The sequence below is a fragment of the Desmodus rotundus genome, chromosome 3 (assembly GCF_022682495.2).
Source record: "Desmodus rotundus isolate HL8 chromosome 3, HLdesRot8A.1, whole genome shotgun sequence".
NCBI classification, from domain to species: domain Eukaryota; kingdom Metazoa; phylum Chordata; class Mammalia; order Chiroptera; family Phyllostomidae; genus Desmodus; species Desmodus rotundus.
In genome coordinates, this window is record NC_071389.1 from 195,032,537 (window position 1) to 195,060,452 (window position 27,916).

General features: G+C 40.4%; 1 protein-coding gene across 2 annotated transcripts in view; it reads right to left on the reverse strand.

Annotated features, from left to right (window-relative positions):
- DMC1 (DNA meiotic recombinase 1) overlaps positions 1-27,895 on the reverse strand; it is a 29,447-nt gene extending 1,552 nt beyond the window's left edge. Inside the window, exons 1-13 of one of the 2 annotated variants that reach the window (XM_024579468.3) lie at positions 27,626-27,895; positions 25,108-25,166; positions 23,815-23,859; positions 22,760-22,906; positions 21,841-21,923; positions 20,913-20,965; positions 19,628-19,669; positions 17,884-17,956; positions 12,317-12,408; positions 11,844-11,917; positions 11,602-11,716; positions 11,185-11,245; positions 3,580-3,696 (exon numbers count right to left, since the gene is read on the reverse strand). In XM_024579468.3, the coding sequence (XP_024435236.1) occupies positions 3,580-3,696; positions 11,185-11,245; positions 11,602-11,716; positions 11,844-11,917; positions 12,317-12,408; positions 17,884-17,956; positions 19,628-19,669; positions 20,913-20,965; positions 21,841-21,923; positions 22,760-22,906; positions 23,815-23,859; positions 25,108-25,158 (953 nt within the window). In that variant the 5' untranslated portion in view covers positions 25,159-25,166; positions 27,626-27,895. Of the gene's footprint in view, positions 1-3,175; positions 3,697-11,184; positions 11,246-11,601; positions 11,717-11,843; positions 11,918-12,316; positions 12,409-17,883; positions 17,957-19,627; positions 19,670-20,912; positions 20,966-21,840; positions 21,924-22,759; positions 22,907-23,814; positions 23,860-25,107; positions 25,192-27,076; positions 27,162-27,625 lie in introns of those variants that run through there. The other variant, XM_053919579.1, reaches the window with a different exon arrangement.
- Positions 27,896-27,916: the final 21 nt, after the last annotated feature.

Sequence of the window (27,916 nt, forward strand, 5' to 3'; positions counted from 1 at the left end):
GGAATAGAAAGCTGCTTTTGTGTATAAGAAAAGGAAAGGATAAGAAGTTATGTTTAGATACGTTTCGTTTAAGGTATTTTGGGATATTTATGTATAAGAGTTTTGCAAGCAGTTGGAAATGAATAAAACTTGACTAAATGGTTAGACTAGAAACAGAAATGTGAAAATTACTGATCATGAAAGAGACTGCTGCCACTTTGTGCTGCTATTATACCCAGGTAATGCTGACTGTATAGTACTGTGAACAGCCTCCTTTATTAAGTAGTTATTCTTTACCATGTGTCAGGATCCCTTATTTTATTTCATTTAAGCTTTATGATAACCCTGCTAGGTATATATAATTATCCACATTTTACAATTGAGAAGACTGAAGTTCAGACAAGTAATTTGCCCAAGGTCACATTGCTAGTAAGTGAAGATGCCAGGATTAGAGACTAAGGTAATGACTCCAGAAGGTTTTGATTCCAAAACTCATGTTCTAAACTACTATGCATATTGCCTTTCAAAGTTGGGTGTTTTTAAAAAATTTTGTTTGTTTTGTTGGGAGGGAGCAGATTAGGCAGTAAACTTTGAGCTCCTATGGATACGGTTACTTGCCTTAGGAAATAGCAGAGAGGTCTCCCCTGAGGATAGCAAATAGTCTGCAGATAAGGTAGGTCTTGCTAGACTAAAACTGTAGCTGAGTAGGAAGCCCTGAATGGAATTAGAAAATAACCTTTTAGACTTGTTGGAAAATATTCAGTTGGCCTCTTACAAATGGTAGAAAGAAAAGCAGTTGAGAAAGAGGGAAGCCAAGCAAGGTATCTGCAAAGCTGAACCAGGCTTTTTGTTTGTTTTATTCTAGAAACAGAATAAAAAATCAATTACTTCAGACACCTGATGATTTGTATGTCTTTTCATTATTTTTGCAATTATTTAAAATGTGTTCTTCCTCTGAATTCAGTAGTGTTCTTTGCTTTTAATGTCCACTGATCTCAGATATGCTAAGTGGAATAAAATAAATGGGGTTTTTATTCATTCAAGTTTTAAAAAGAGAAAAATATACACTCGAGGGCCAACTATAGCTACGTAACAGGAGCAGTGACTAGGGTGGATTCTAGGAAATGGGCTTGGTCCCTTTTTGTAGTCATTCCTGTATACCTGGGAATTCTAAGAACCCTTCCTGCTCAATTCTTGGGGAATTCTTTGTTTTCTTTAACAAGAAATGTCTTCCTCTTACATGTGCATAAGGTAGTAGTTGAAGACGTGGAGGTAAATATAGTGGACGAGCTATGACTACCCTGAATAAATCATCTCACATAAACTAAGAAATAGTGTAATGATTGAAAGTGCAGATCTCAGATTCAGACAGAATAGTTTCTAATCTTCATTCCATCCTTTATTTGTTGTGTGGTTTGGGGCAAGTCCATTCATTTACTCATTAAGGAAAATCTTTTTGAGCACCTGCTATATCCCTGTAGCGCACACTTGAAGTCTATAAATAGAAAAAATAGAGAAATACCCTTGCCCTTGTGAAACTTATATTTTGGGGGCAGGAGAGACAGACAATAAATAATGGATATAATACATATATTATGCGATATGTTAGAAAATGGTGTGTTTTAGGGAAAGAAAAAGTAGAGCTAGGTAAATGAGATTGGAAGTATGGAGGCTGGGAGGAAGCTAGTTGCAATTTTAAATAGGGAGATCATGATAGGCATTGTTGAAAGTAACATTTCATCAAAGACTTGAAGGAGGTGAAGGACATGACCGGAAAGAGGGACGTGTGGGAAACGATTATTCCAGGCAGGGAGAACAATAAGCACAAATGCCCTAAGGTGGGAGTGTGCCTGAGGTGTATAGAAGGTCAAGGTGCCCGCTGAGGTCGGGGCGCTGTGAGCAAGGGGAGAGCAGGAGGAATACTCTGTAAACCACTGTAGATACTTGGGCTTTAATTCTGAGTTAAAATGAGGAGCCATTGGAGGATTTGAAGCAGAGAATAGATATGATCTGACTTAGTTGTACAAAGGATTGCTCTCACTTCTATGTTTTAAAATAGACTGTAGAGGAGCAATGGTTAAGTAACTGCTTGGGGCCTTGGTTTCCTCATGTGTAAAATGGGGATAATGACCTCTGTCTCTTAGGGTTGTTGTTACATACAATAAAATATACATAAAGCACTTGGTGTAAAGCCTAGCACATAGTAGCCACTCAATTAGTGTTAGCTATCACTATTAGCAACATCTCTTCCAAAAAGTGCTAAGTCAAGGAGGATGGTAGAACCCTAGTATCCTCTTAGCACTCTGTGTGACGTGAAAGGGTTGTTTGTTCCTGCATGATTTGGAGGCTTAATGAAATAGACAAATGATCGAACACGAAGGCCCATTCATTTATTAATTTAAGAAATAGTTACTGAGTTCCTATTATGTGCCAAGCACCTTGCTAGGTGCTGGGGACATTAAAGAACCAAACCCAGTCCCTGTTGTGAGAGAGGTGCACGTGCAAGCAGCTGATTATGTGTCTTTCTCTTACACATGTACAGTGCTAGCAAAAAGCATTAGGAAAGTTCTAAGCACAGCAATCCATCCAAGATATAGACAAAGAAATTTTAGGACAAACATGAAACAATTCTATTATCTATTTAACAAAAAAACATTTGTAGCAAATTTCTAGAGATTGCTTACACTTCAAAAAACATAGCATTTGAATATTATAGTCTTCCACAAGGCAGATAATGAAAAGCAAAATGGTCTCAGTAAAAACCACATAGATGTGGAAACTGACTATTTAATACTTACCCAATGATAATATGTAATATGTACTGTGATTCATAGCAAAAACCAGATTAAGAGCTCACCTGATTTCTTTTTTGGCTGATTTCCCCTCCCTAGGGTTAAGAATTATTACACCTTTGCCTTTTTGCTCAGGGTGGCTAATCAGTCAGTGACAAATACTGCACATCTGCGATGTCCCAGCATAGTGTCCCTGTCTTCAAGGTATTTAATGTCTAATAAGGATGACATATGCTACACTTAAGTCACTACCAATGGAACCTGAGCTCCATGAAGACAGGGCCTTGTTTCATTGCTGGTTTGTTCATTGTCTATCCCTAGAGCCTATAACAGCTGATATGTAGTAGGTTTCTTTTTAAAATGTATTGTTCATAATTCTTAATTAAATAAGTAAAGTACTGTGAAAGACATAAGGTGTAACATAGGGTATACCCTAGACCGCAAGTCAGGGGAAGTGAGGTTTAAATGGAAACTTGAAAAGCAAACCGTCAGAGAGAATGGATAAGAGCATATTCCCGGCACTGCCTGTACTTTCCTGCACTTACCACATTTCAACTGGGATTGACTATGTCACTATCTAGCTTCACTGTAAGCTTTGGAAGGTCAAGGACCAAGCCATTTGTCAACACAATCCCTGGATCCCTAGAACCTAGTACATAGTAGGGACTTCCCATTGAATGGAGTAATTTTTGAGAAGGAAATTCAAACATGTAGCATCTTCCAGTAGCACGATTAAGCCTCTCAGGAGAGGCAGTTTTATTTAATACCACATGTCCTCGGACCTGATTAAGAATAAGAAAATATTTACCTGTCATAAATCTTGGCAATTCTCAGCTCTCCTCTTCCCTTTCGCAAACTTATTCGGGTTGTTGAAGCATGAGCCAGAATGTGTCCCCCGATGGGTTTTTTGGGGTCTGCCTGAAAACTAAATTAAAAACACCTTTTCACGTTACATTATATGGTCTATATAGAGTCATATCTGCAATTTCAAGGCAACTTTTCTGTAGAGGATGGCAGGGGATGGGGTAGGTGTGTATTCTGAATAAGCAGAGGTTTGTCCACTAACTTTGGAGTGGGCTTAGGTTTGGGGCCATCCAGTTCAGGCTTCTGAGATTCCTGTGATAAATAGTTCATGTTTTGTTTGTTTTTTTAAAACAGGAAAAAATCCCACAAAGTAAATATTACTCATTGTCTTAGGATAACTCTTGGGGTTAAGCAATTTCCTTCTTTGCAAAATACATTCAATTTATTTATTTATTCAGGCATTCATTTATCAGAAGTATTTATTAATAGCCTACTATGTGCCAAGCACTATTCTAGTCTAATGAGTAAGAAAAACCCAACCCACTCTCTCCCTCTTGGGAACGTGCCCACGCCTTTCCCTTTCCCTTCTTCCTCCCTGACAGGCACGCATCTCCTAAAGTTTAAGGGTCCCCACGGCCTTGCAACCAGTGGAGCCATGGGCAGCAGGAGCTCCTCCTGGGCTAACCCCCTGAACCTGTCTCCAAGGCCCCCTTTTCTCTGACCTCTCGGTGAGCCAAGCAGCCCTGCCTGGGCTCTCCTGTTGCTTCTTCTGTCTTAAGCCCATCCTGGTTTCACTGTCCCAACTTAATAAACTTACTCTCAAAATGTAAAAAAAAAACAACAAAAAACCCCCCAAACACCCAACCCTCCTTCATGATGCTATGATGTAAATGACAGCAGATTGAGAAACATCCTTCTTATGTATTAACTGTATGTTGGAAGCCTTCAATGTTGTACAGGTTATGAATTTGCAGTGAAAATAATCTCAGATATAGGAGTTATAAAAATATCAATGAAAATACTGGACTGTAGAAAGACTGATGATTCCACAGAAGGTGGGCCAGTTAGAAGATTCTATCAAGGGGAGACAGGAAAGGATAGTCAGAGTTAGCTATATGGGCAGAGAGAAGTTTTAACAGCTATGTAGAGATGGTCTCTCAGTACTGACTAGTAATTCTCCTATGTGAGCACGGTTAGCTTCACCTCCTCTTTCCCAAATGTTCAGTAATCTCCTGAAGTCCTGTCTCTATTCTTGTCCCATCTTTGACAACACTGTTTGCTTCTTCATAAAGAAAGTGCAAGCTCTTAGGAAGATGTTCCCTCAACTCCTTCTTTTTATCTGCCACCTACATACTTATTTACAGTTGTAGTCATTCTTCCTCCTTTCCTCTCAAACTTTTTTTTTCTTATTTCAGCAAGTCCTCCTACACCTCGATGCCTTTGCACACAAGATTTCCTCTGAAATGAAAGCCCCTTTCCCACAGTGTCTGTTTATTTAGCTCTTACTCATACATCAGGTGCCATCCCTTCTTGGGAGCCTTGCCTGACACCCTGAAACGGAATGGAAACTGCCTCCTCTGTGCTCTCAAACCACTGTATATATTCCTCTGTGAAAACACACTACATTATAATTTGTAATTCATGGGTCTCATGCCCCCCATACTCTAAATTCTTGTTCATCTTTGTAACTCTAGTGCTTAGAAAAGTGCTCAAAATGTACAATAGAAGGCATTCAATAAATATTTTTGAATGAATACAGAAGAGAAGATAATTTGGGTCTCCCTGGTTTAGATCCTTTTGGACATAGATTTGTGACATATCTTTGGAGAAGCTAAAATTCTCCAAACTTTTTTAAAAAAAGATTTTATCTATTTACTTTTAGAGAGAGGGGAGGGGGGAGAGAAAAAGAGAAACATCAGTGTGTGAGAGATACATCGATGGCTTGCATCTCACACACACCCAGCTAGGAAGCTGGCCAACTACCCAGGCATGTGCCTTGACTGGGAATCGAACAGGTGATCTTTCAGTTCGCAGGCTAGTGCTCAGTCCACTGAGCCACACCAGCCAGGGCTGTAATTCAAGGAATTTTGAAGGGTGTTCTGACAGAAAGGTAAATGTAAAAAGAGATAGAATTTCTCCCTAATTGAAGTAACCCTCTCCCAACCCTAGTACAGATAATCTAAAGAAGAGCAGGCAGCTGGACTCTAAGATGTATATCCACGGTGTTTTGTTAGCAAATTTTGTAAAAATGATTTTATTGTTCAATTACAGTTGTCTGCATTTTCTCCCCACCCTTCCCCCTGTTAGCAAATTATTATTTGCTGTTCCTAACGTGGTTCCCTGAGCACAAAAGGAAATAGGTTAGTATTGCTTGTTCTTGATTATTCTAGGTGAAGAGGTTGAATGTTATCTCCAAAGGAAAATGATTTTGAATAAACTAAATAGGGAAATAAATGATAGGATTTGCAAAAGTACTAAGAAAATATACAGGGAAGATATGGGCAGAAAAAAGTACTTAAAATGAGTCATAAACTAAGAGGTAATACTTAATCAAATAGATTGCAACATAGCATAATAGCCTTAGGTCTGGGAGAATGTCAAGCCAATTCAAATTTTACTTGTTCCATCAAGGTTTTCAGTAGAATTTTGGGTCAAATTTATGGCTCTGAGCTTTTTTTTATAAGTCACTAATATATTGATAATTTAATAAAAGATATAGACTCTATCCCAGAAAAATGTACATATACAAAAACTTGCATATATGTTTAGGAGATTCATGGTTTCTTCCCCCTCTGGTATAGTTAGGTATTAATAATAATAACCACCACCAAGGTTTATTGAGTCTTTACTATGTGGCAGCTCTTATTATTCTAACTCATCCAATTATTTCCCTTTTTTGGATTCCATACTTAGTAAATAGCTTTGGATTAAAATTTGAATTCCTATAGAGGTCTGCCTATGGGGGGAGAAGGCGCCGGTCATAAGAACCCCAAGTGTAGTTACATGTTTCAGCATCTGTAAACTGGCCCTCTGACCTTTGAGTCCCATGAGCTTGACTGATGCCAGTCGGTCCCCGAGAGATGGACTTGCTCTCAGTAGGCTCACCAAATGAAATCCCTGCCTGCAAGGCTGAGGGCCCTGGGCTCTGGTCAGTTCACCAGAGAATTGGCTACATATCCCTGCAAAGCCTCTCAAACAACAGTGTGCCAACCCTTCTCCAGGCATTTATAGCCCTGATGTACTGTGTGGTTTATGAACTTGGGAGTTAGATCTGGTTCAAATTTTGGCTTATCAGCCAGACATGTGAGCTCAGGAAAATTGTTTAACCATTCTAAGTGTGTTTCTTTATTTTAACTGGGGGATAATAACTGTGCCTAACTAGCAGGGTAGGTGTGAGAATAAAACAAAATCATTCAGGTAAGGTACTAGTCCAGTGACTACAGTTACAATTACCTGCTTTCATAATCCTGCCTCAAACACCTATTACCTTGGGCTAGTTACTCAACCTTTGTGAATCTCTGTTTCTTTGACTGTAAAATGAGAACAAAAAGATCTTATCTGTTAGCGCTGCTGTGAGGATTCAAGATACATTTAGTATAACTCATCCAGAGCCTACTATTGCCAGGAATTGTGCCAACGAGTTCTACCCTTACAGTAATCTTGGCACATAAGAAATACTCAATAAGTGGTAATTATTATTATTTAACTAAACAATTCAGATAAAACATGTAGACCAAGAAAATCTAAAAGTTTCTTTGAACTTCCTTTGAATCAAGTCTTGAGGTAAAGTACAAGAAGGTGTTACAACATTCCGCATTCTTTCAGAGGGCTTTAATTTACTTCTATTTCTGACCAAGTAAAAACAGCTTCAGAAACACATGCACATTCCTCCTTTAGCCTGATCTCTTATAGCCCCTTCCTTTAAATTTTCTTTTCCTCTTCTTTTCTCCTTTTCTTGGGGGATGAGGGAGAGCGATGACAAAGAGGAAGAAATGAGGGTGGATATTAGAAATGGAGAGGTGTCAGGAAAGATTGTTTTATTTGTCCCCCTCTGGTTGAACAGACTACAGCCTATCATATCACTGAGGGTAAAACCCAGAACAGCCTGATCCTCAAACTTCAAATTAGGGTGCTGGGGTCATGAAGCATAGGGTTATGGTGATGGGAGGCACATGATATCTTTCTGGGAGTGGGATGAGGAGGGTAGTGAAGCCGGAAGAGCATAACTTTGAAGTCAAAGATAACAGGGTTAAAATCCTGGCTATTTTTTAATTGTGTGATTGAGCAAGTAAGTACTAAATACTCTGAGCCTCTGCTTCCTCCTTTATAAAGTAGGAATAATAACAGTGTCTACCTGAAATACTCATTGCAGGGAGGACTTTGGAGCTGCTGGGCAAGGGCAAGCTTGAGGGACAAGGTACTCTGCGGACTTTTGACCTGCTAAGAGGTGAGCTCACAGATAGAATTTTTGAGGAAGGGCCCACTGAGGAGAAAACGACTGAGTGGACGTGCCCAAGAATGAGGAGGATGCTTTGAGACTAGGGGAAGGTGGGGAGAAAAGAGTACTGCCAAAAGAGAAGAATTTGGGGGAAAGAGGAGAGATGGTTTCAAAAAAGGAGTATGTTTAACTTGTTAAAGCTTGTTAGGTAATTCCGCTCCCCCACCTTGTTTCCTGCCAAAGTATGCAGAAAAATATACACTTTTTTCAACAGTTTGAAGATGGAATTCTAGGGTTTGGGCGGCATGGGAAGGATGGAGCAACACATGGAGATTGACTTCATAGAAAGAACAGGGAGGCCCCAGGAGGCTGAGTTACGTTAAGGTGACATAAGAAGCAAGTGAAATAATGCATGAAAGCACCTGGAACCTGGTAAGCAACCAATAAATATAAGTTCTCTTAAGTTTGATGGGGAAGAATATAAGTTCATGTGACTTGGACAAGGTCACCATGCTAGTGATCCTGGTTTAATGTTTTTTCTCTAACCATATTGCCTTTTAATTTATGCCTCTGATGTTAGTCACTAGGTGACATCCTTAGAGAATAAAGTGACTTCACATTTACGGACTGCAGTTGTTCTAAGATGACTTTTTCTTTCAGCAAGACAAATACACCAATGAAGTAGGTGACATCACGGTCTCATTTGCTGCTCATGTTATTATTTGCCCTGGTATTGACTCTTTGCCTTTTTATCTCCAGACCTTCACCAACTGGATCATTCTGGTTCTAAAACCTGTATCCATCCGTAAGTCTCGTCGAGGAGCTCCTACTCTGCTGTATCATATGGCAGCTCCTCGCCTCTATAATTTTGTTCCTTTTAATACAATGTGCCACCAAGATGGGATATAAGCCCCAATTATTGTCAGCGTACTTGGGGATTCATAGCAATTATAGTGAGATTTCTCTGACAGGCTCAGGCAAGTTGTAGCTTGGAGTTCCTCAACACTGAGAAACCAAGGTATTTTCTTTATGGGAGCTTTTCTAATAGCGTTTGAAATCCTTTAGTTTAAATTGTCTTTTTTTTCCCATTTAGTATGGTAATTATGTGCTTTCTATGACATGCATTTAATTTGTATTATTATAATATAAAATACTTTAGAGTATACTAATTATGCTGAGCCTTGTTTCCTCCCAACTCAGCTAGGTGCAGGAGTTGTTTCAAAGCAGAATCACCCAGCAAAACTACTGGGCTTTGTTACCTTCTCTGGCTTTTTACTAAGTTCACTTCATTATAATCTCCTCTCCTCTCTGACTTCTTCAGTGATTTCCTTTCTGTCACCCCTCTATTTCTCCTGTCATTATCTTATTGGAGTCAATTCAAAATGGTTTTACCCTTTTTGAAACTTTCTACAAATATCATAAAAAGAACCCCTATTTGTGACCTAATTTCCACTGATTTCCTTTTCCTTCTAACTCCAGACAGACAGTGTTGGCCTTTTTGATTTTCCCTCCCCTCACCTGAAGAGAGAACATTGCTCTTTAACTTGAACTGTTTTATTTGAATGCAACCCACTGAGCCAATAAGTCATCTTCTCTTTTTAAAGCAAGCCTTAAAAATCTCCCACTTCTCTTCAGCTTAAAATGCCTCCGTTTGTGAAGCGCTCGTGCCCCGTGTGTAAAGTGCCCTACCAACGGCGATGGCCCAAATACTCAAGGACTGCCGACAACGTGTGCCCTGCCAAGACTTGCAAGTTTTGAGTTAAATGGACGTGACTTAGTTTTCTTTTTCGCTGGAGGCAAGGCACAAGTCTCTTTTATTCCCTGATGAATTCCCAGAATCTAGATACATACATTTTCAATAAATATTTATTGAATGAATTAAACAATGGCATTCCCCTCCTCAATCTTTTTAACTTGCTTAATAACTTTTGTGTAGTTAGTATTTTCACATGGGAATCTCCAGTGATTAAGTAGAAAATAGCCATAAAAGAGAACTGAAAAGTTAGAAATATATCAAACTGCAGAAGACGCAGCAACACTCTTAGGGTTAATTTAGAAAATGCCTAAAGAAAGACACACTCATTTCAGTACAATTTGCAGAATTTACACTAGTGTATCAAATACTTTCTAATACGTATGCCAATCTCCATGACTTATTTATTTTACAACTAGAGGTTTGAGGATATAATATACAGCAAAGTGACTACAGTTAAGAATAATAAAAAATAACATGTCAACGACTCATTTATCTGCTACTATTTGGTGTATTGTCTCAGTTTTTCAGTAATATCACTTATTGCAACAATCAGAGTAATAATTGATGGAGGCAAGAATCTTCGATGGGTATTCAAATCAATAGGTGAAAGCTTATCATAGAACAAGGTATTTACATCAGTCTCAAAGTCTCCCCTCACAAATTACTCATTGATTACAAAGTGGAAAAGGTCTTTTACAATGCAGAAATTTTGTGAACACCATCTTAAACATGATCAAACTTAACATCACTAATAATGGGATAAACTGCCCTACAGTTTTCCTGCCAAAAGTGTTTAACACTTTAAATAATGAGAAAAAAATCTACCCCAAATTGAGGGGCATTCTGAAAAACAGTTGGCCTGTGCTCTTCAAAAATGTCAGTGTCATAAAAGTCAAAGAAAGGTTGAGGAGTTGTTCTGATTAAAGGAGCCTAAAGGAGCCTAAAGAACCCTGGCTCAGTGGATTGAGTGCCAGCATGAGAACCAAAGAGTCACTGGTTCGATTCCTAGTCTGGGTACATGCCTGGGTTGTGGGCCAGGTCCCCAGATGGGGACATGTGAGAGGCAACCACACACTGGCGTTTTGTTTCTCTTCCTTTCTATCACTCTCCTTTCCCCTTTCTAAAAATAAATAAAATCTTTAAATAAGTAAATGAGCCTACAGAGATTCGATGACTATGTGCAAAGCATAATCCTCCATTGATCCTAAAGCTAAAACGAAACAAAAAGTGCCAACAATTATAAAGGAAATTATTGGCACAATTGGAGAGACTTGAATACAATTAGATAACCCTGGTAGGCCAGTGTTAAATTTCCTGAGTGTAATAATTATATTGTGGTTATGTAGGAGAATGTCCTTGTTCTTAGAACAAGGTTTCACCTTTGTGAAATACAAAAGCAGAATATTGGGGCTTACGTCATAGTCGCTCCTGGATCAGCCGTCATTTGATTGGTCACAAACACAGCCACATTATATTCTGCATCAAGAAATGAAATTAAGAAACTAAGATAATGGCAAAGTAAATATAAAAATTCTTTGTTTATATTTCATAATTTGGGAATATTGTGCTATGAATTTATTTTAGAAACAAGACTATATTCCTATTTTTTCTTTGATAACAAATTAATTTAAAGTTACTGTTATTATTTAGGTACTTTATCTTATTAGAATCAGTATTTTTGATTTTTAAAATAAGAATGGTATTCCCATGAAGGTAATTTTAATTTAAAAAAATGTATTATCCTGATGTTATTTTGAGCTTCTCTGCAAAATCTCCTCAGCAAACATTCACAGATGCTATTCTGATTGTGCCATTTTATTTAAAAAATGTACCTTCTGAGATTTTTTGGAGTCGTGATAACATCTGGGCCAATTTTTGTTGTCGTTCAGCCAACTCCCCACGACCACTGAAATCCACTCGAAAAAGTGCCATTATTGAATCAATGATCTGCACAGAGTTAATGTAAAAATAAACATGCGTTTGGAAGGGAAGAAGTTAATTTGAATCAGAATCAATAGAAGGAAAGTAATATACTAAACAACTCTGTGAGTGAGCAATATTTAAAAGCTTGTACCAACAGCTTGAAGATGCCAGCTTCTTCATGGAACTTCGCCGCTACATAGTCAAGTAGCTCCATCTGATGTTCACCTGGTGGGAAATGCAGTGAGAAAACAGAAAAGCTGGCAGAAGCAGAGGCTAAGTCAGTTATGTCCCTGGGAGTCGGGCGAAATAAAGTCTTTGAAGGATTTTCTTAATTATCTATAACTTTAGTAAATGATTTCATATTCTGCCTTAGCATACATGCCAAATGCAACATTATTCATGTTACTCTCCACTTCAAAGATAAAGAATAAGAAATAATTTGAGAGTATTTTAATATCTAAGGACTTACCAGATGATCAAATCTGTGGATTGACTAAATTAATATGGAGAAAAGTAAAGTAAAGAGAGAAAAGAGCAGTGTCGGAATGTTGTATCACTCATGTAGTGAATCAGTGCTGCCGACCTTAAAACAGCCCACGCATCCAGCTGCGTGGGGGCTCTTACTAGTGTATGCACGCGCATAGAGGACATTGTCCAGCACTGCGTCATGGTCCACGTTGAAGCGATCGGCAATGTCCCGGAGGCGATCTGGACGGCTGGGGAGTGCCAAAATTAAGGAACCAATCAATTCCAAAAAAGGTTAGACAACAGCTACGAAAAATAATACCACATGGCAATTAACAGAGAGGCAAAACAGTGTACCTGCAAAGGTATTCTGGAGGATGCTAATAATCACTTCAAGTCTATACCAGATTTTATTTTTCATAAGTGCCTCAATGAATACCTTAGGTAGTTATAATGGTTAAAGACATGATGAGGCAGTAATGCATTTAAATATTAAATTATCTAATCTTTAAAGTAACCATGGAAGCTAGTTCCTATGGCCTGTATTACATTTTACAGATGAGGACACTGACAGATATTAGGCAAATGACTCAGGATTATACAGCAAAGAGAGAAACGAGATACTAAGACTTGTGAATCTCTTTTGTTCTCAGTTCTATAAAAATAGATCTATTCTAGGAAGATATCACTGAATTTATAATTCAAGTCACTTCAAAGGGAATTAATTCACTCTTCATATTCCTTATTTGTTCAATACGAAATAGTTTAATATACCATTAATCATGTTTTGCCAGTGAAATCAATTTGACTAAGTGAACCAAAGGTTAAGAAAAGTAAATTCAAAGGTCAGAAGGGAATTACCAACCTTCTTCTGAAGAAGTTGTGTTAGCTTTCTGAAACTAGTAAATTCATAGGGAGGCAAATTCAGAATACCTGCAAAGGTGTTCTGGAAGATGCTAATAATCAATTATATCTATCTAAACTATAAAGGAATAAAACATTTTTAGGCCTTCAGTGATCCTAATGATACGTCTACAGTATATTCTTTAAAGTGGAGAGAGGAAAAATAAAGGGCATGTGTGTGGTCTCATTTCCCTTTGCGTTCATATTGTACCTACCATACTGTAAGTAATTGTAAAGAAGGACCATGTATAATCTTACTTGTGGCACCTGCAACTAGTTTAGTAAATATCGAATTGTCTTTAGGATTTCCTATAGACCCTAATGCACTGTACTGGTTCTTCTCTTCAGAGCCTCAGCGACAGCCACTAAAACCTTCCACCGCTACTGAACACACCCAGGAGATGGTTTCGGAGGATATGCCAGAGAAGACAAGGAATTAGAAGAGGCAATAAACATTTTTAACCGGGTCTGTTTTTAGAAAACTTGGTTACTATGTGACCAAAATTGTGCTTATGCTGCAGGGAAGTTCAAATCCATGTATAAATATTTATTAACTGAATACCATATGGAATCAATTACCATAATAATCAATTACCAGTGCAAGACATTATGGGGAATATAAGGAGTCATAAGATAATCCACACCAAAAAATAAGCATAAAATATGATTAGGTAGGCAAAATATAAACATAGGAAAAGAGAAATATCAAGAGAACAGAATACACATAAGAGATATCGAAGGAATGAGAACATTCTGCTGACGCCCTCGAGTGTCCTTGTCCTCCCTACTCCCTCTTGCATAGGACTTGGCTCCTGTTTCTCTCTACCATTCTTGATAAGGTCCAAATTGCGCAAACAGTGGTTTCTAATCTGTAAGAACAATTCCTCCCTTTCCAAGAAGCATCCTTAAACAGCTATTTCTGGAACTAGCTGAACTCCAGCTGAGCTCCTCTTGCTACAGCCCTATAGAGCATTCCACCCTCCTTCCCCAAGTTAGAAGTTTTCTTCAGAGTCTTATGTCCAGTGTTTCCAAATAAAGTATTTTGTGAACAGTTCTCTGGCTCTTTTTCTTCTACTGGAGTATTAGAGTATTTTAGATAGTAAGTTCTGTAACAGAACAAGGAGAACAAGGTTTTGTAAGTAATCAGAGAAGATTAGAAAAGGCAGGCCTCGGAGTGAGAGGCTTAGAGGATTTGTAAGATTCAGAAAACTGACTGTAAGGTGGGTATAGAGGGAGCAAATACCCAATAGGATAGAAATATACCACGCAAATTTGCCTATGGCTGGCCAAATGAACATTCAAGAGTGACAGCAAAATGAAGCAATCTCAGAAATGAAAATGCCAGGGCTCAAAGTTTACCTCCTGGATTAGTTTTCTGAAAAAATGACTTGAGTAGGTAGGTATTCCAGGAAAACAGAAAAACAGGAAAGAAGACAACTTGGGAAGCAAGAAGCCACAATGAAAAAGAAAATGAGAACCTTTATAGTTAAGTCTAATTCATTGGTGATGTACAATGTTTTCAAATTTCAATAGCAAAGCATGTTTTAGAGGCAGTATGCCTGAACTAGAACAGACTGATCTTTTGCCTCTAATTGTGGCGACAGTGAGTAATGAACTTGGAGAACTAGGTGAGGCCTTCACTGTGAATGACCTTATGAACTTGGGCATATCTTCCCTACTGTTAGTAAGAATTTCCTCTGATCCTTATACCTCCTTAAATTACTGTATTTCTTCTTCTAGTCATTGGTGAATAAGACACTGCCTCAACTCCTTACTGTTTTTTTGCACCAAGTTTCCATCATCACGCTCTACTGCAAATGTTCTCTTGGGTTCCTGATTTCAAACCTTCGTGATCTTCCTCAGTTTTCACTTTTAGTCTGTCTGTCTGTCTCTTTCTGTGGAACATTGCTGACTATACTTTTCTTCTTGGAACCCTCCTTTTTGCTCGTCTTTCATATCCAGATTCCCTCCGACTTCCTCTGTCTCTATGGGTCCCTTCTTCAGTCTTCTTTCTAAATAAACACTGGCACATCCCAAAGCTGTGTTCTTAGTTCCCCTCTCTTCTCTGGAAGTTCTTTTGCCCCTTGACTATTCCATCCAGATCTCTGGGCCCCATACCTTTCTCAAGCTGAGTCCAGCATTTCCAACTGCCGTAAGGATGTATTCCTGTACCTCAGATTCAACACATTAAAATGAAATACCACCTTTTCTCTGAAACATGGTCTTCCTGATTCTGTCATTGGCACCATTGTTCTCCCAGTCTCCAGATGGAATCCAGTGTGGTTTCTCAAACCTCTTTCCTTTGTCTACCAAATGCAGTCACTGGGTCCTGTCAATTTTCCTCCCTCATGTCTTTGTCCTTCTCTTTTTATTCCTACTGCTTCCAACCTAGATCAGGTTCTCATTACTTGCCTAGAATATTGCAAAAATTTCTAATTAACACTCTACATTAATAGTTTTAAAGCCCTTTTGTCTAAGAATCAAATCATCTTACCAACCCTACGTTCTGGACTACCTTTCCGCTTCAATCAAACTGCAATTCTCTCTGGCACCCAAACAGGCTCTGCCCTTTTCCCTTCTGTGCTTTTGTTCTTGTCATACCTTCCCTTATTTTGAACCGTGACTTCAAGTGAGTCAGAATTTCTGTAAATTTTTGGAGAAGATGATTTAAAATGAATAAAATATAATTTCTTCTTATGTACTTTTGTCAATTTCATACCAAATCCATTCAGAGAAATGAAACCTTTTAAAATAAAAAGTGATTTGAAACTTGGTTTTCCTCATTATTGCTGGTTTACAGGATGACTATAAAAATAATACATTTCAAACAAACTCTTTTATAGTGACATTACTATATCACACCACTATGTTAGCAACTTGTTTAAATAAAAAGGTTACAGGGGACTTCCGGCCAAGATGGAGGTGTAGGTAGATACACTGTGCCTCCTTGCACAACCAAAAGAAGGACAACAACAAATTAAAAAACAACCAGAACTGACAGACAGTCAAACTGTATGAAGTCTGAACCAAAGAATTAAAGAAGAAACATTTATCCAGACCGGTAGGAGGGGTGGAGACTGGCAGCCTGGTGAGAGGACTCATGGCAATGTGGCGGCTGGCAGACCTGGCCAGGTGGTGGCAGTCCCACATTTGCGTGCAGATAAACTGGGAGGAACAACTGGGGAGTGAGACAAACCGGGCAACCCTGGGCTCCAGCGTGGGGAAATAAAGCCTCAAGCCTCTGATACAAAATACCTGTGGGGGTTGAGGTGGCAGCGGGAGAAACCCCCAGCCTCACAGGAGAGTTCATTGGAGAACCCATAGGGTCCTAGAATGTTCACAAACCCACCCTCCTGGGAATCAGTACCAGAAGGGCCCAATTTGATTGTGGGTAGCCGGGAAGTGACTGAAAACAGGCCAAGAACTGAGCAAGCAGCACTGTTCCCTCTCAGACCTCTCCTCCACATACAGAGTCACAACCCAGCCACATGGGTTGCCCCACTCTTGGAACACCTAAGGCTCTGCCCCTTACAACGTAACAGACATGCTCAGACAAAAAAAAAAAAAAAAAAAAAAAAAGAAGCCCAAATGAAAGAACAGATCAAAACTCCAGAAAAAATACAACTAAGTGATAAAGAGCCAACCTGTCAAATGCAGAGTTCAAAACACTGGTAATCAGGATGCTCCAGGAACTCACTGGGTACTTCAACAGCATAGAAAAGACCCAGGCAGCAATGAAGGTTGCATTATGTGAAATACAGAAAAATCTACAGGGAACCAACAGTGATGGGAAGGAAACCAAGACTCAAATCAATGGTTTGGAGCAGAAGGAAGAAATAAACATTCGACCAGAACAGAATGAAGAAACAAGAATTCAAAAAAATGAAGACAGGCTTAGGAACCTCCAGGACATCTTTAAACATTCCAACATCCGAATCATAGGGGTACCAGAAGGAGAAGAGGAAGAGCAAGAGATTGAAAACTTATTTGAAAAAATAATGAGGGAGAACTTGCCCAATCTGGCAAAGGAGACAGACTTCCAGGAAGTCCAGGAAGCTCAGAGAGTCCCAAAGAAGTTGGACCCAAGGAGGCACACACCAAGGCACATCATAATTACATTAGACAAGATTAAAGATGAGGAGAGAATCTTAAATGCAGCAAGAGAAAAGGGGACAGTTATCTACAAAGGAGTTCCAATAAGACTATCAGCCAATTTCTCAAAAGAAACCTTGCAGGCAAGAAGGGGCTGGAAAGAAGTATTCCAAGTCATGAAAGGCAAGGACCAACATCCAAGATTACTCTAACCAGCAAAGCTATCATTTAGAATGGAAGGGCAGATAAAGTGCTTCCCAGATAAGGTCAAGTTAAAGGAGTTCATCAGCACCCAGCCCTTATTATATGAAAAGTTAAAGGGACTTATCTAACAAAAATAAGATAAAAAAATATGAATAGTAAAATGACAACGAACTCACAGTTATTAACAACCAAACCTAAAAACAAAACAAACTAAGCAAACAATTAGAACAGGAACAGAATCACAGAAATGGAGATCACATGGAGGGTTATCAGTGGGGGAGTGGGTGGGGAGAGAGGGGGAAAAGGTACAGAGAATAAGTAGCATAAATGGTAGGTACACAGGGGGAGGTTAAGAATAGTATAGGAAATGTAGAAGCCTAAGAACTTATATGTATGACCCATGGACATGAACTAAAGCGGGGGAATGCGGGTGGTAGGGGTTGTGCAGGGAAGAGGGAAATAAAGGGGGGGGAAGTGGGACAACTGTAATAGCATAATCAATAAAATATATTTTTAAAAAAGGTTACAAAGTATTTTCTGTATCAATGAAGATAATCTTTCCTCCTGAGTAGCCACCTGCCCCTGGAAGTTGAGCTGTCACTAGGAAGCAATGAGAAGTTCATTAATATTAACAGTGAATAGACTTATACAATTATATAAATATATAGATTAACATGGGATTTATGCTGGTTGCAGTTATTTAGTCAAGCTAGCAAAGAGCATGTTGCATTTTTATATTACCAACCAATAACAAAATTATAAGTATTCTGTCAGCAGGGTAGTAATTCAACAAAGAATGTCAGTATCTCTCACAATGGGAGATACTCATGAAAGCCAGTTCTCCTAAAGAATACAGGTAGAGTTTACTAACTTTTTTCCTATAAGAAATAACTGCAAATATAATTTATGCTATATAACTCACTTAAGGAAACTTTTGATTAATTTATGTCCAATTTTAAAACACATTTTCTTTATATGTAGTAATAGTTCATACTAAGGAATTATTTTATATTAGGTACCTGCATTATGTTATTTATTTTTCAAAACAACCCTACATTTGCACTATCACTATTCCTGTTTTACTGATAGGCACAATTAGAAAGGTGAAGTAAGTTGCCCAAGTCACAATGCTGTTAGTGGTACAGCAAAGACTGGAGCCAGGTAGTTTGACCCCAGAATCCCTTTTTTAATCATTTTGCCATGCTCCTTTTACTTAGTCAAAGAAATGCACAATAACTTCTTCGTGTAAAAGGAGGTTTTTTCCTTACTTCGTTTTAGAGGAATTTTTAAATTCTTTCTCAGGGCCCACCTTATTCCATGGAAAGTGAGAGATTGTAGGTCTCAATAGATTTTGTGACATTCTTGGAGAAACGACATAGAAAAGATGGCAAGGGGAAAGCTGAGACAGTGAAAGCCTCTCTCCCACCACACTCATGCAGCGCATTTATCTCGTCCCTGTTTCCATCCAGGTGTTCAGAATGCAGCACATCTCTGCAAGCGCCGCACATTCAAAGACTAGCTCTGGTGTCTGTGTAACTATGGGCAGTTTACCTAACCTCTCTGAGATTTAATTCCCTTGTAACTTTGTTCAGGTTACGTGAGATGATTATATAAGAGGGGACCCCCCAAAATTGGAATTTATTTATTTATAAGTACTGTGTATTTATTCTTACATGTTTATACTTCAGTCACCTTTAAAAGTACTCTACATTTGATGCAATACAGCTATGGAGACTTTTTTCCCCACTGCTCAAAACAGTTTTTGAACTCAACAACTTTGATGCCTTTTAGTGCTTCTGCCATTTTTTGTTCCACCTCTTCCACATCCGCAAAATGTTTCCCTTTAGGGACTTTTTTCATCTGGGGAAACAAAAAAAGGTTGCTCACAGAGAGATTGGATGAATAGGGAGGGTGGGGCATGGGAGTCCTACCATTTTAGGTCAAAAACTGCTGAACACTCAGCACGCTGTGGGCAGGTGCAATTGTAAATCACCCATCCTGAAATTGGCAAGTATGTTGAAAGAGTTTTCAAAAAAAAAAAAAATTCACTGAAGCTGAACGCAGCCTCGCACAAGGCCAGCTGGTACGCTGATACAGGTGGGTTCCTAGAATACTCATGTAGCTGAGGAAGCCTGTATTACAAGGGGCCTGCTCTCCAGAAGATAATTCCGGTGTTTTGGGGTCCCCCTCCTATAAAGTTTGAGGCACAAGTTAGATTAGTGAGTGACAGCGATGATTATTGTTGTTGTGGTGGTGGTTATGCATCCTTACCACAGAGGGTGTGAGAGAGCTGGGTTTTTCCAGTGCGAAATTCTGTGAAATACAGAAAACAAACACAAAAAAACAGTTAATTTTGAGATATTTTCACAAAAAATAAAATACGGCCCCAGAACATAATTTGCTTTTCTGACTGTCAAATCTTACACATAAAGTACCACCACATCATAAATGGATTCTGTATATAAGAATACCAGAAGTAAAAATAACTTAAAAATATATTATTTATTTATTTATTTTTGAGAGAGGGGAAAGGAGGGAAAAAGAGAGGGAGAGAAACATCGATCTGTTGCCTCTTGCACGCCCCCAACTGGGGACTGGCCTGCAGCACAGGCACGAGCCCTGACCTGGAATCCAGCTAGCAATCTTTCAGTCTGCCGGCCGGTGCTCAATCCACTGAGCCACAGCAGCCAGGGCTAAAAATAACTTTCAAAGGTATTTCTTTTTCCACAGAGTGGTCTTTTAGATCAAATTTAAGTTAAACTAAGTTTTCCTCAGGAATAGTCATATCAATGAGAGTTTAAGATTCTGCCATAGGAAAGAGAGCCTGAGGTTCTCCCACTGAACTGAAACCCTCCAAGGGGAGCTGGAGTGGTCTCAGACCGGGAGTACGCCCTCGCCACCAAGAAAGCAAATTCTCTCTGGAGGGAAACTTGCTCACTGACCAGTTTCAGCCCACAGGACTCCCACAGATTAAAATCAAGCAATAATCTCACAAATATCAATGAATATATAAGACGATAAGCCACTAAGACTGAGATAATGAAAATAGAAATAATGAAAACCAGATTTATTTCTCTAAGTCAACAGAAACATCAACAAAACAGATTTCATTCCCCAAGGACGGCAAATACTGGAAGCGTCAGGCATAGCAATATAATACAGTTATGCATAAATTGTTTTGAAGAAAACTAGAGAATATAAGCAGGGAAGAGAAATTTTACTCTCTGTGTTCATGAAACATGCCTTTCTTAGAAATAAGATCTGTTTCATTATTCAACTACCTGTTGAAAGAATGCAAAAAAAATTCTCTTCTATAGGAGTCAGAGATAAAATGATGAAGAATTCCAGTAAGACCCGACCCATCTATTAATGTTGGAATATATTTTAACTGTAGCCTAGAATAATCCTGTATTATGGTAATTGATATGTCATCCTAAGTTCCAAATTTGATACAATTTACTTTTGGTTGTTTAATTAATTACAAATGTATGTGTGTGTATATATGTGTATATACATAGTTTTCTTCCCAATAACAAAATATTAAGGTTCTGCCTACCTCCAAAAGCTTCTGTGATTGCCATGCTTTCAATTCCGCCTCCTAGCAACTTGCTGGAAATAGAAAGCAAGCATTAGTAGAGGAACAGAAATCGAGATAGCAAGAAAGGAGAAAGGGTTAATATCACTTCTTTTTCTATCTATCCAGCGTGAACAGGAATTCTTGGCTGAACGAATGGTATTCCACTTGTTTAGGTCACAGGTTCTACTGTGTACAGGCTGGTGGATCAACAGAACAAAAAGCCCCGTATTTCTTACTTTTGGTTACCGATAGGACATGGGCTATATAGGCCTTATGTCTCAGTTCTGCTCTTTAGAACTGGAGTTTGAATAAATGGTCTTATTATTTACTGGGTTTTTCATATTGTACTGGAACCATGTTTCTAAAAATCAACTGAATATCCAGTTTTTAAAAATATACCGTGCCCTGGCCAGGGTGGCTCAGTTGGTTGGAGCATTGTTCTGTAGACCGAAAGGTCACAGGTTTGATTCCCAGTCAGGGCACATACTCAGGTTGTAGGTTTGATCCGTGGTTGGAGCACACAGCGGAAGGCAAACAATCAATGTTTCTTTTTTGCATCAATGTTTCTCTTTCTCTTTTCCCCTTCTTCTCTCTCTAAAAGCAATGAAAAAAAATGCCCTTGGGTGAGGGTAAAGTTATATATACTGAGAAACATGAAAAATAGATATTAGAAGAAAGAAAATGATAAGTTAAACTAATTTTTAAAAATTGTTGGTAGAATAATACAGGATGATTCAGAAACTATATTTTGGGTCTGAATTTCTTGCAAGAAACTTAATCCTGTTTCTACAAGTAGTTTAGAATTTATTTGCTTCGGTTGCCTTTTGAAGAAAAACCACAGAGAAAAAGAAATATAGTATTTCAAAGGTTGTGCTGAGTGATACAAAATGTAACATGAGCTACACACTCAAACTCCTGGCTCCCCGTGGTGATGTGAAAAACCATCTTCCTCTTCTCACTGTACTCAAAAGCAGTCAAGAACCCTGGTTCCTACAGAAAGACAAAGGGAAAGTTTAGAAAGGGTATAAGATGATGGTTTTAATTTCAAATGTTGCCAAAAACTATATACTTGGTGATCAGAATCATTATTTGATATAAGCTATAGTTCATTTGTCTCTGAAGGCAGCACAAAGCCATGGTTAAGAACACAGGCTGTTGAACCACCCTACTGAGGTTCAGTGGCCCCAAAAGCTCTACACAAATGCTTGAATCAAAGCATACATACATTCTTGCTTGGAGCCTGTCAGCTGCATGGACGTCTCATAGTCTGCGGGCCCAGCTACAAGGCATGGGCTGACTCAGCTGTAGCTCAGCTGCCGCAGTGAGCATGTTCTTGGTCGTATCTGTCTCAACTGCATGCACACAGACCCAACCAACCACGACCGGTCCTTTTCTAACCCAGTGATCTCTTACCAATTGGTCTGTACCAGGAGAGAGTAACTTCTTTGGTGCTGAGTGCTTTGCAACAGCCATAGATATATTTGAGGAGGCAAAAAAAATAAGAAGGAGGAAACACAAAAATAAAAAGGAGAAGGAACAGCAAAGAAAAAGAAAGAAAAAGAAATGTAACAGGAGGCAAAAAGAAAAGTTTTGGTAAAAATAATTGCCTCCGTAGTGCTCCAGGTCTCTGAACCCCTGCCTCAATCTTTCAGAAATTACTTGCTGCTGCGTCGTGTCACTGAGGTGATGAAAAAGTTAACATGGAGAGAACAGTATGCCGTGACCTACAGGCACTCAGTTCCCACAATCGTTTCTAGTGTCCTTAATGAGAAAGAGGCTCATGGGGCCCTGCTAAGATGAAACAACAAAGAATGGATTTTGCTTACAACGAGTTTGTTGGCTGCCTCTTTAATCTTGTCCACTTTCGCTTCCGAGAGCCCTTTGACATTGCAGAGGGCTCTTCTTGTTGTCATTTGTATCCCTTTGATGGTACAGATTCCTACTGACTTCAGTTTCTTAATGTCAGCCACATTCTGTAATAAAGGAATGGAACAGATTGATGAAATGCCAGCCTGAAAAACTCCCATACTATGTCATGCGCGTCTGTGTCCGTCTCCTTCCACCACGATGCCAATTTTAGACAAGCAACCAGGTGGGACCCACCCACCATGTAGCCAAATGTTCTGGAATTATCTGAGTAGAACACACCCAGCATACTGCCAAATGTTCTGGCTGTGCTCTGATTGCCCAAGAATGTGAGTGAGATCGTGGCAATGTAGCAATTCAAAAGGAAAGTCTGTTGTAGAAAAGCTAGCAAGTTTATCACACATTCACCCCCTCAGTTCAGCTCCTTCCTTCTATAGAACTTCGTTACCATTATGTTCTTCTAAAATTTTTTAAAGATTTTTTCCCTCTACCCTTGCAGAATGCAAATTACTTCATCACCAAAGGACCAGAATTTTCTCTTACTTCTACTTTCTAAATCCAACAGAAAGAGATCAAATGTGAGGCTTCAGAAGATAACGTCAGAGTTTTACCATCAACTGATTGCTGTTGAAATCACTTCAGTTTGCTGTTCGAAGTTTAGATTTCTGTAAGAATCACTTGCTCCAATTACCCGACACAGAAATGAATTTTTGCTGATGAACACAGCAGGTGCAGATGCCTCTGACTACCTCCAGTGGAACCAGTGGTTCTCCAAATGGGGCAGTTTCGCCCTCCAGAGACACTTCCCAATGTCTGGGCAAATCTTAGTTGTCACAACTAGAGGTGTGCTACCGGCATATAGTGAGTGGTTAGGAGCCAGGGATGCTGCGAAACACTCTACACTGCACAGGACAGCTCCCCAAAACAAAGAATCGCCCAGTCCAAAATGTTCAAAGAGCCAAGGCTGAGAAACCCTGAATTGGACAATTGCACACAGCATTGAAAAAATACTTACAATTCCATGTTTTTGTAACAGATCAATGTCTTGAAATAAAGATTCCTGAAGGAGATAAAACAGGAAAAAATGGAATTTTGATTCTTCATATCCACTGTTTTCAATCTTTTAAAGATTTAATTCAATATTAGGGTCACTCCAAATTCCTCAAATTCAACTCTTCCAGACAGATAGAGGTAGGATCAATAATGCTTTCAAAACCACAGTGTTACATACTTAGCTCTGGCCGGGTGGACCAGTGGTTTGGAGCATCCTCCCGTACACCAAAAGGTTGCGGGTTCAATCCCCGGTCAGAGCAAGTAACGTAGGTTTGGGTTCTATCCCCAGTCAAGTGCATACAGGAGGGAACCAATTGATGTTTCTCTCCCCCTTGCTCTATCCCTAAAATCACTAAATATATATCCTCGAGTGAGGATTTTAAAAAAGAAAACTTTCTTTAAATACATACTTAGAAGAACTAACATCAAAAGGGCTGGGAAGTCCAGTACTTTTGTTGTGGCCTGTCCAAATTTTAAGAGCTTAACCCAAAGGAGTGGAACAACATTTAGCCTATTTTTAATGTTTTCTCAAACTTCTTCTCCACCAGGCCTTGCACTCCTTCCTCTGCTGTTTGGTACCAGTATGCATAGGAACCAATATGGCCATACCAGCTGTTATTTAAATAATTTCATGCCATCTTCATAACATAATTTTAGGACTCACTGAATGGAAAATTTGGGGCTTTTTAGGAAGTATAATAAGATCTCTAGAAATGAGTCTCTGGATGAGATTCTAAACTGTGCAAAAGCATCCAAGAGCCCTGCCCAGGCCATTGGGGTAGTGAAGCCGGCGAGTGCCTTCAGCTACCTATTCATGAGGGCCTCACCCAGAGAGTGATGGCTGACTTTGCAATCAGCCAGGAATAAAAAGCAGCCCCAGGACACCCGACTGCAGTGGCCTGTGACAGTAATAGTGACAGCAGCACTGACAACAACAGTGACATCAGTGAAAGCAAATAAAAATGGGCCAGTCATTCAGGAGCAGCTGTGGCCTAGCATGAGATGTTAATATTTAACCATGGTATGAATAAAATGAGGATATAGATTTGGTGAACTTTTATTTCATGCCCGTTGCTAAGTAGCTAATCTTAGCACCCCTTGCCCAGCATGTTGGTACATATTTGGAATATTGCCTCTCTCCAGAACCATATTTTATTTCTAATCAGTTTCTAAAAATAGTAGCTAACAGAGGAGGAATTTCACTTTTGTGGCTGACTGAATGTCTACAATGTATCTTTCAACATTCTTGCCATACCTCGTCATCTTGGAATCCTGATTCCTCCAGCACAACTTGATCCTCCTTCATATTGAAAGCTGAGCGGCAGAAAAATAAACAATTCTGAGAAAATAAGAAATATTATTTAAGAAATAGACGTAGATTATATAGTAAAAACCCTTTGCCTTTGATTTCATTTCAAAGTCGCCAAGGACCAGAAGGACAATCAGAGAAACATTTATCCCACTTTACTTTGCATGATGTGCACCCACGTGCCCATACTAATTCCCATGTAAAGTGCGCACCTTATTTTTCCCTCAAAAATTTGGGCAACAGTGCGCATGATACATGGCAAATGCGGTAGTTTGGAATCGCGTAGCTGGCCTAACTTCTCTCTGCTGAGCATGCGGCCTTATCTTTTGTGAGTGTATGTATGTAGGGGTGCGGGACTTAGTTTCTTCTCTCTCTCCTCAAAACTGGTCATTTTTTATATCTTTTGATCTCCCATAGCACAGCTAATTATGACTGTGTGACAATACCCTTTTTACGATCTTGGAATGTTATTTAGAAGTGCATATTGCTATTTAACTTTTCGTGATTATGTTAACAACACTCGAAGAACTTTGACCTTCTGTCGTTCTTCCTGTAGCCTCCCCAGCTCTCAGAACTTAGTCTGCCCTCAATAAATAGATTTTCTTTTTCTCATAAATATGAATACCTTTCTGCTTGCTCATTATGCATGGGCTCTCTTATAGCATTATCTTTTTGCTTCATAGAACATTCGATATATTTTGTTTTTACTAGTTGCATGGTTTTGTTTAAGATTTAAAATTAGCACCCTAGCTGGTGTGGCTCAGTGGATTGAGTGCTGCCTGTGAACCCAAGGGTCGCTGGTTCGATTCCCAGTCAGGGCACATGCCTGAGTTGTGGGCCAGGTCCCCAGTAGGGGGCGCTCCAGAAGCAACCACACATGGATGTTTCCCTCTCTTTCTCCCGCCCTTCCCCCTCTCTCTAAAAATAAATAAAATCTTTTTAAAATTAGGGTTGTCACCCACTACTATAATACAATAATATTGAGACCAATGAACAGCTCCAAACGGCCTTTGCACACTGTAGCAGTTGTTTGAAGGCCTCAGGAACCCACAAGCCATGGCTGTGTTCGCGAGGGTAAAACGTGGTCCGGGAAATTCGTTTTCTGGTCTGTTCCATCTCCTCACCTAATCCAAAGTGAGGGGTTGGGGCCAGCGACCCGGGAGCAAATCGCAAAGACACAGGCCTGGTTGCTACTGCCTGTACCTCTAAAGGGCCAAGTAGCCACGGCCCACAGGGGCCGGCGCACGAGGAACCTTCTAGAACCGGTCCCTCAGTTACTCAGACGCGGGGTCCGGCGGAAGTAGCGCCTGCTGGAGTGTGGCTGGCCGGGTAATAGTAGGGGCTTAGTAATTTATAGTTTAAATTTGAACATTCCCCCTAAAATGTCATACGCTGTGCTTGCCTGTGATATTTTTACGTTCAGATCACGTGCTTATGATTTTGTAATGATTTTATAATAAAAAAGGGGTGTTATTTGTGTGGGGCCCTGTATACGCCCACTCCAAATTCCACACTGACTGTCCTCGTCCCAGGAGGGAAAGTCACCCCTGTCTTCTCCCCTTGAAAAACGAAGCCGGTCCCAACCCCTCCGTCGAAGGCGCCCGAGGGGCCGATCGCGCGGGAGCGCGGCCCCTCAGTGGGAGCCGGGCGCAGCGGCGCCCACCTTGGCCCGACACCCGGTTCCCTCAGATGAGGCCAGGCGGAACCTCAGGAGGCTGGAAGTCCCTCAGGTCCCGGAGATCGCCCCCGGGGAGGGCGGGGCCCAGCCGCGACCCCCGGCGGCACTAGAGCAGGGACCCTGGCGCTCCCCCTCAGACCTTTCACGCCCTTCCCTTTCGGCTACAAACCCCGCTCGTGCCCAGTCTCCCCAGGTTTTCAAGGTGAACCCCTTCCGCCGCCTCTCCCGCCCACCCACCCGGGCTTTCCAGTCCTCAGGGATTCTGACTCGGAACCAGAACTCGGAGACCGGGGCCTAGCGCGTCCCGGAACAGGAGGTTTGATTCCAACTCGCGGCAGTTTGGGCGCGTTCAGGGCGGAGACTGGTCTGGTCTAGGACCCAGGGGGCGGGCCAGAGGTGGGCGGGGCGCAGAGTGGGGGCGGGGCGCAAGGGGGGCGGGCGGAAAGTGGGCGGGACCCTGGGCGGAACCGAGGGCGGGGGACCCGGCCCACCGGTCACTGAGGAGTTGCGTTGATACCCACAGCGCGAGCACAGCAGTGAGCCCGAGGTGAGGTCAGGCAGCTGTGACAAAGCAGGCCCTGGGAATTGTTCCGAGATGGGGATTGTTCCGAGACGGCGAGACCGCTGGCAAGGGGCGAGAGGTGGAAGACCTCAAGGCGGAGGAGGGGTGCTGCGGGAGCGTGGCTGAGTGGCGATAGGACTCTCAGTGGGGCTAGGAGGACGAATATGGGGCTCTTTCTTTGCCCTCTGCTCAAGGCTTTCCTTTTCACTCCCAGTTTTTCATACCTGGCTCACTGATGTCCCAGCGTTCCTAACTTCTCTCTCTTCTCTATGGCTCTCTTACCATTTGCCAGTCTATTCTGCGAGGGAGGCATCCAGGGCCCATTCAGGATGGAGAGTAATTTTTCTTCGTCTTGTCTTGAAATTTTAAATAGACAACAGAAGCCAAACATATTTTGGTCCAGCTTTTAAACAGAAATTTTAGGCTGGCTTTCATGTCAGCAGAGCTGCCGCCTCTGGCAGCGTCTTCCTTTTCCCCTTAAATGGAGACTGTTGAGAGTCGTGAAACATTTGAAA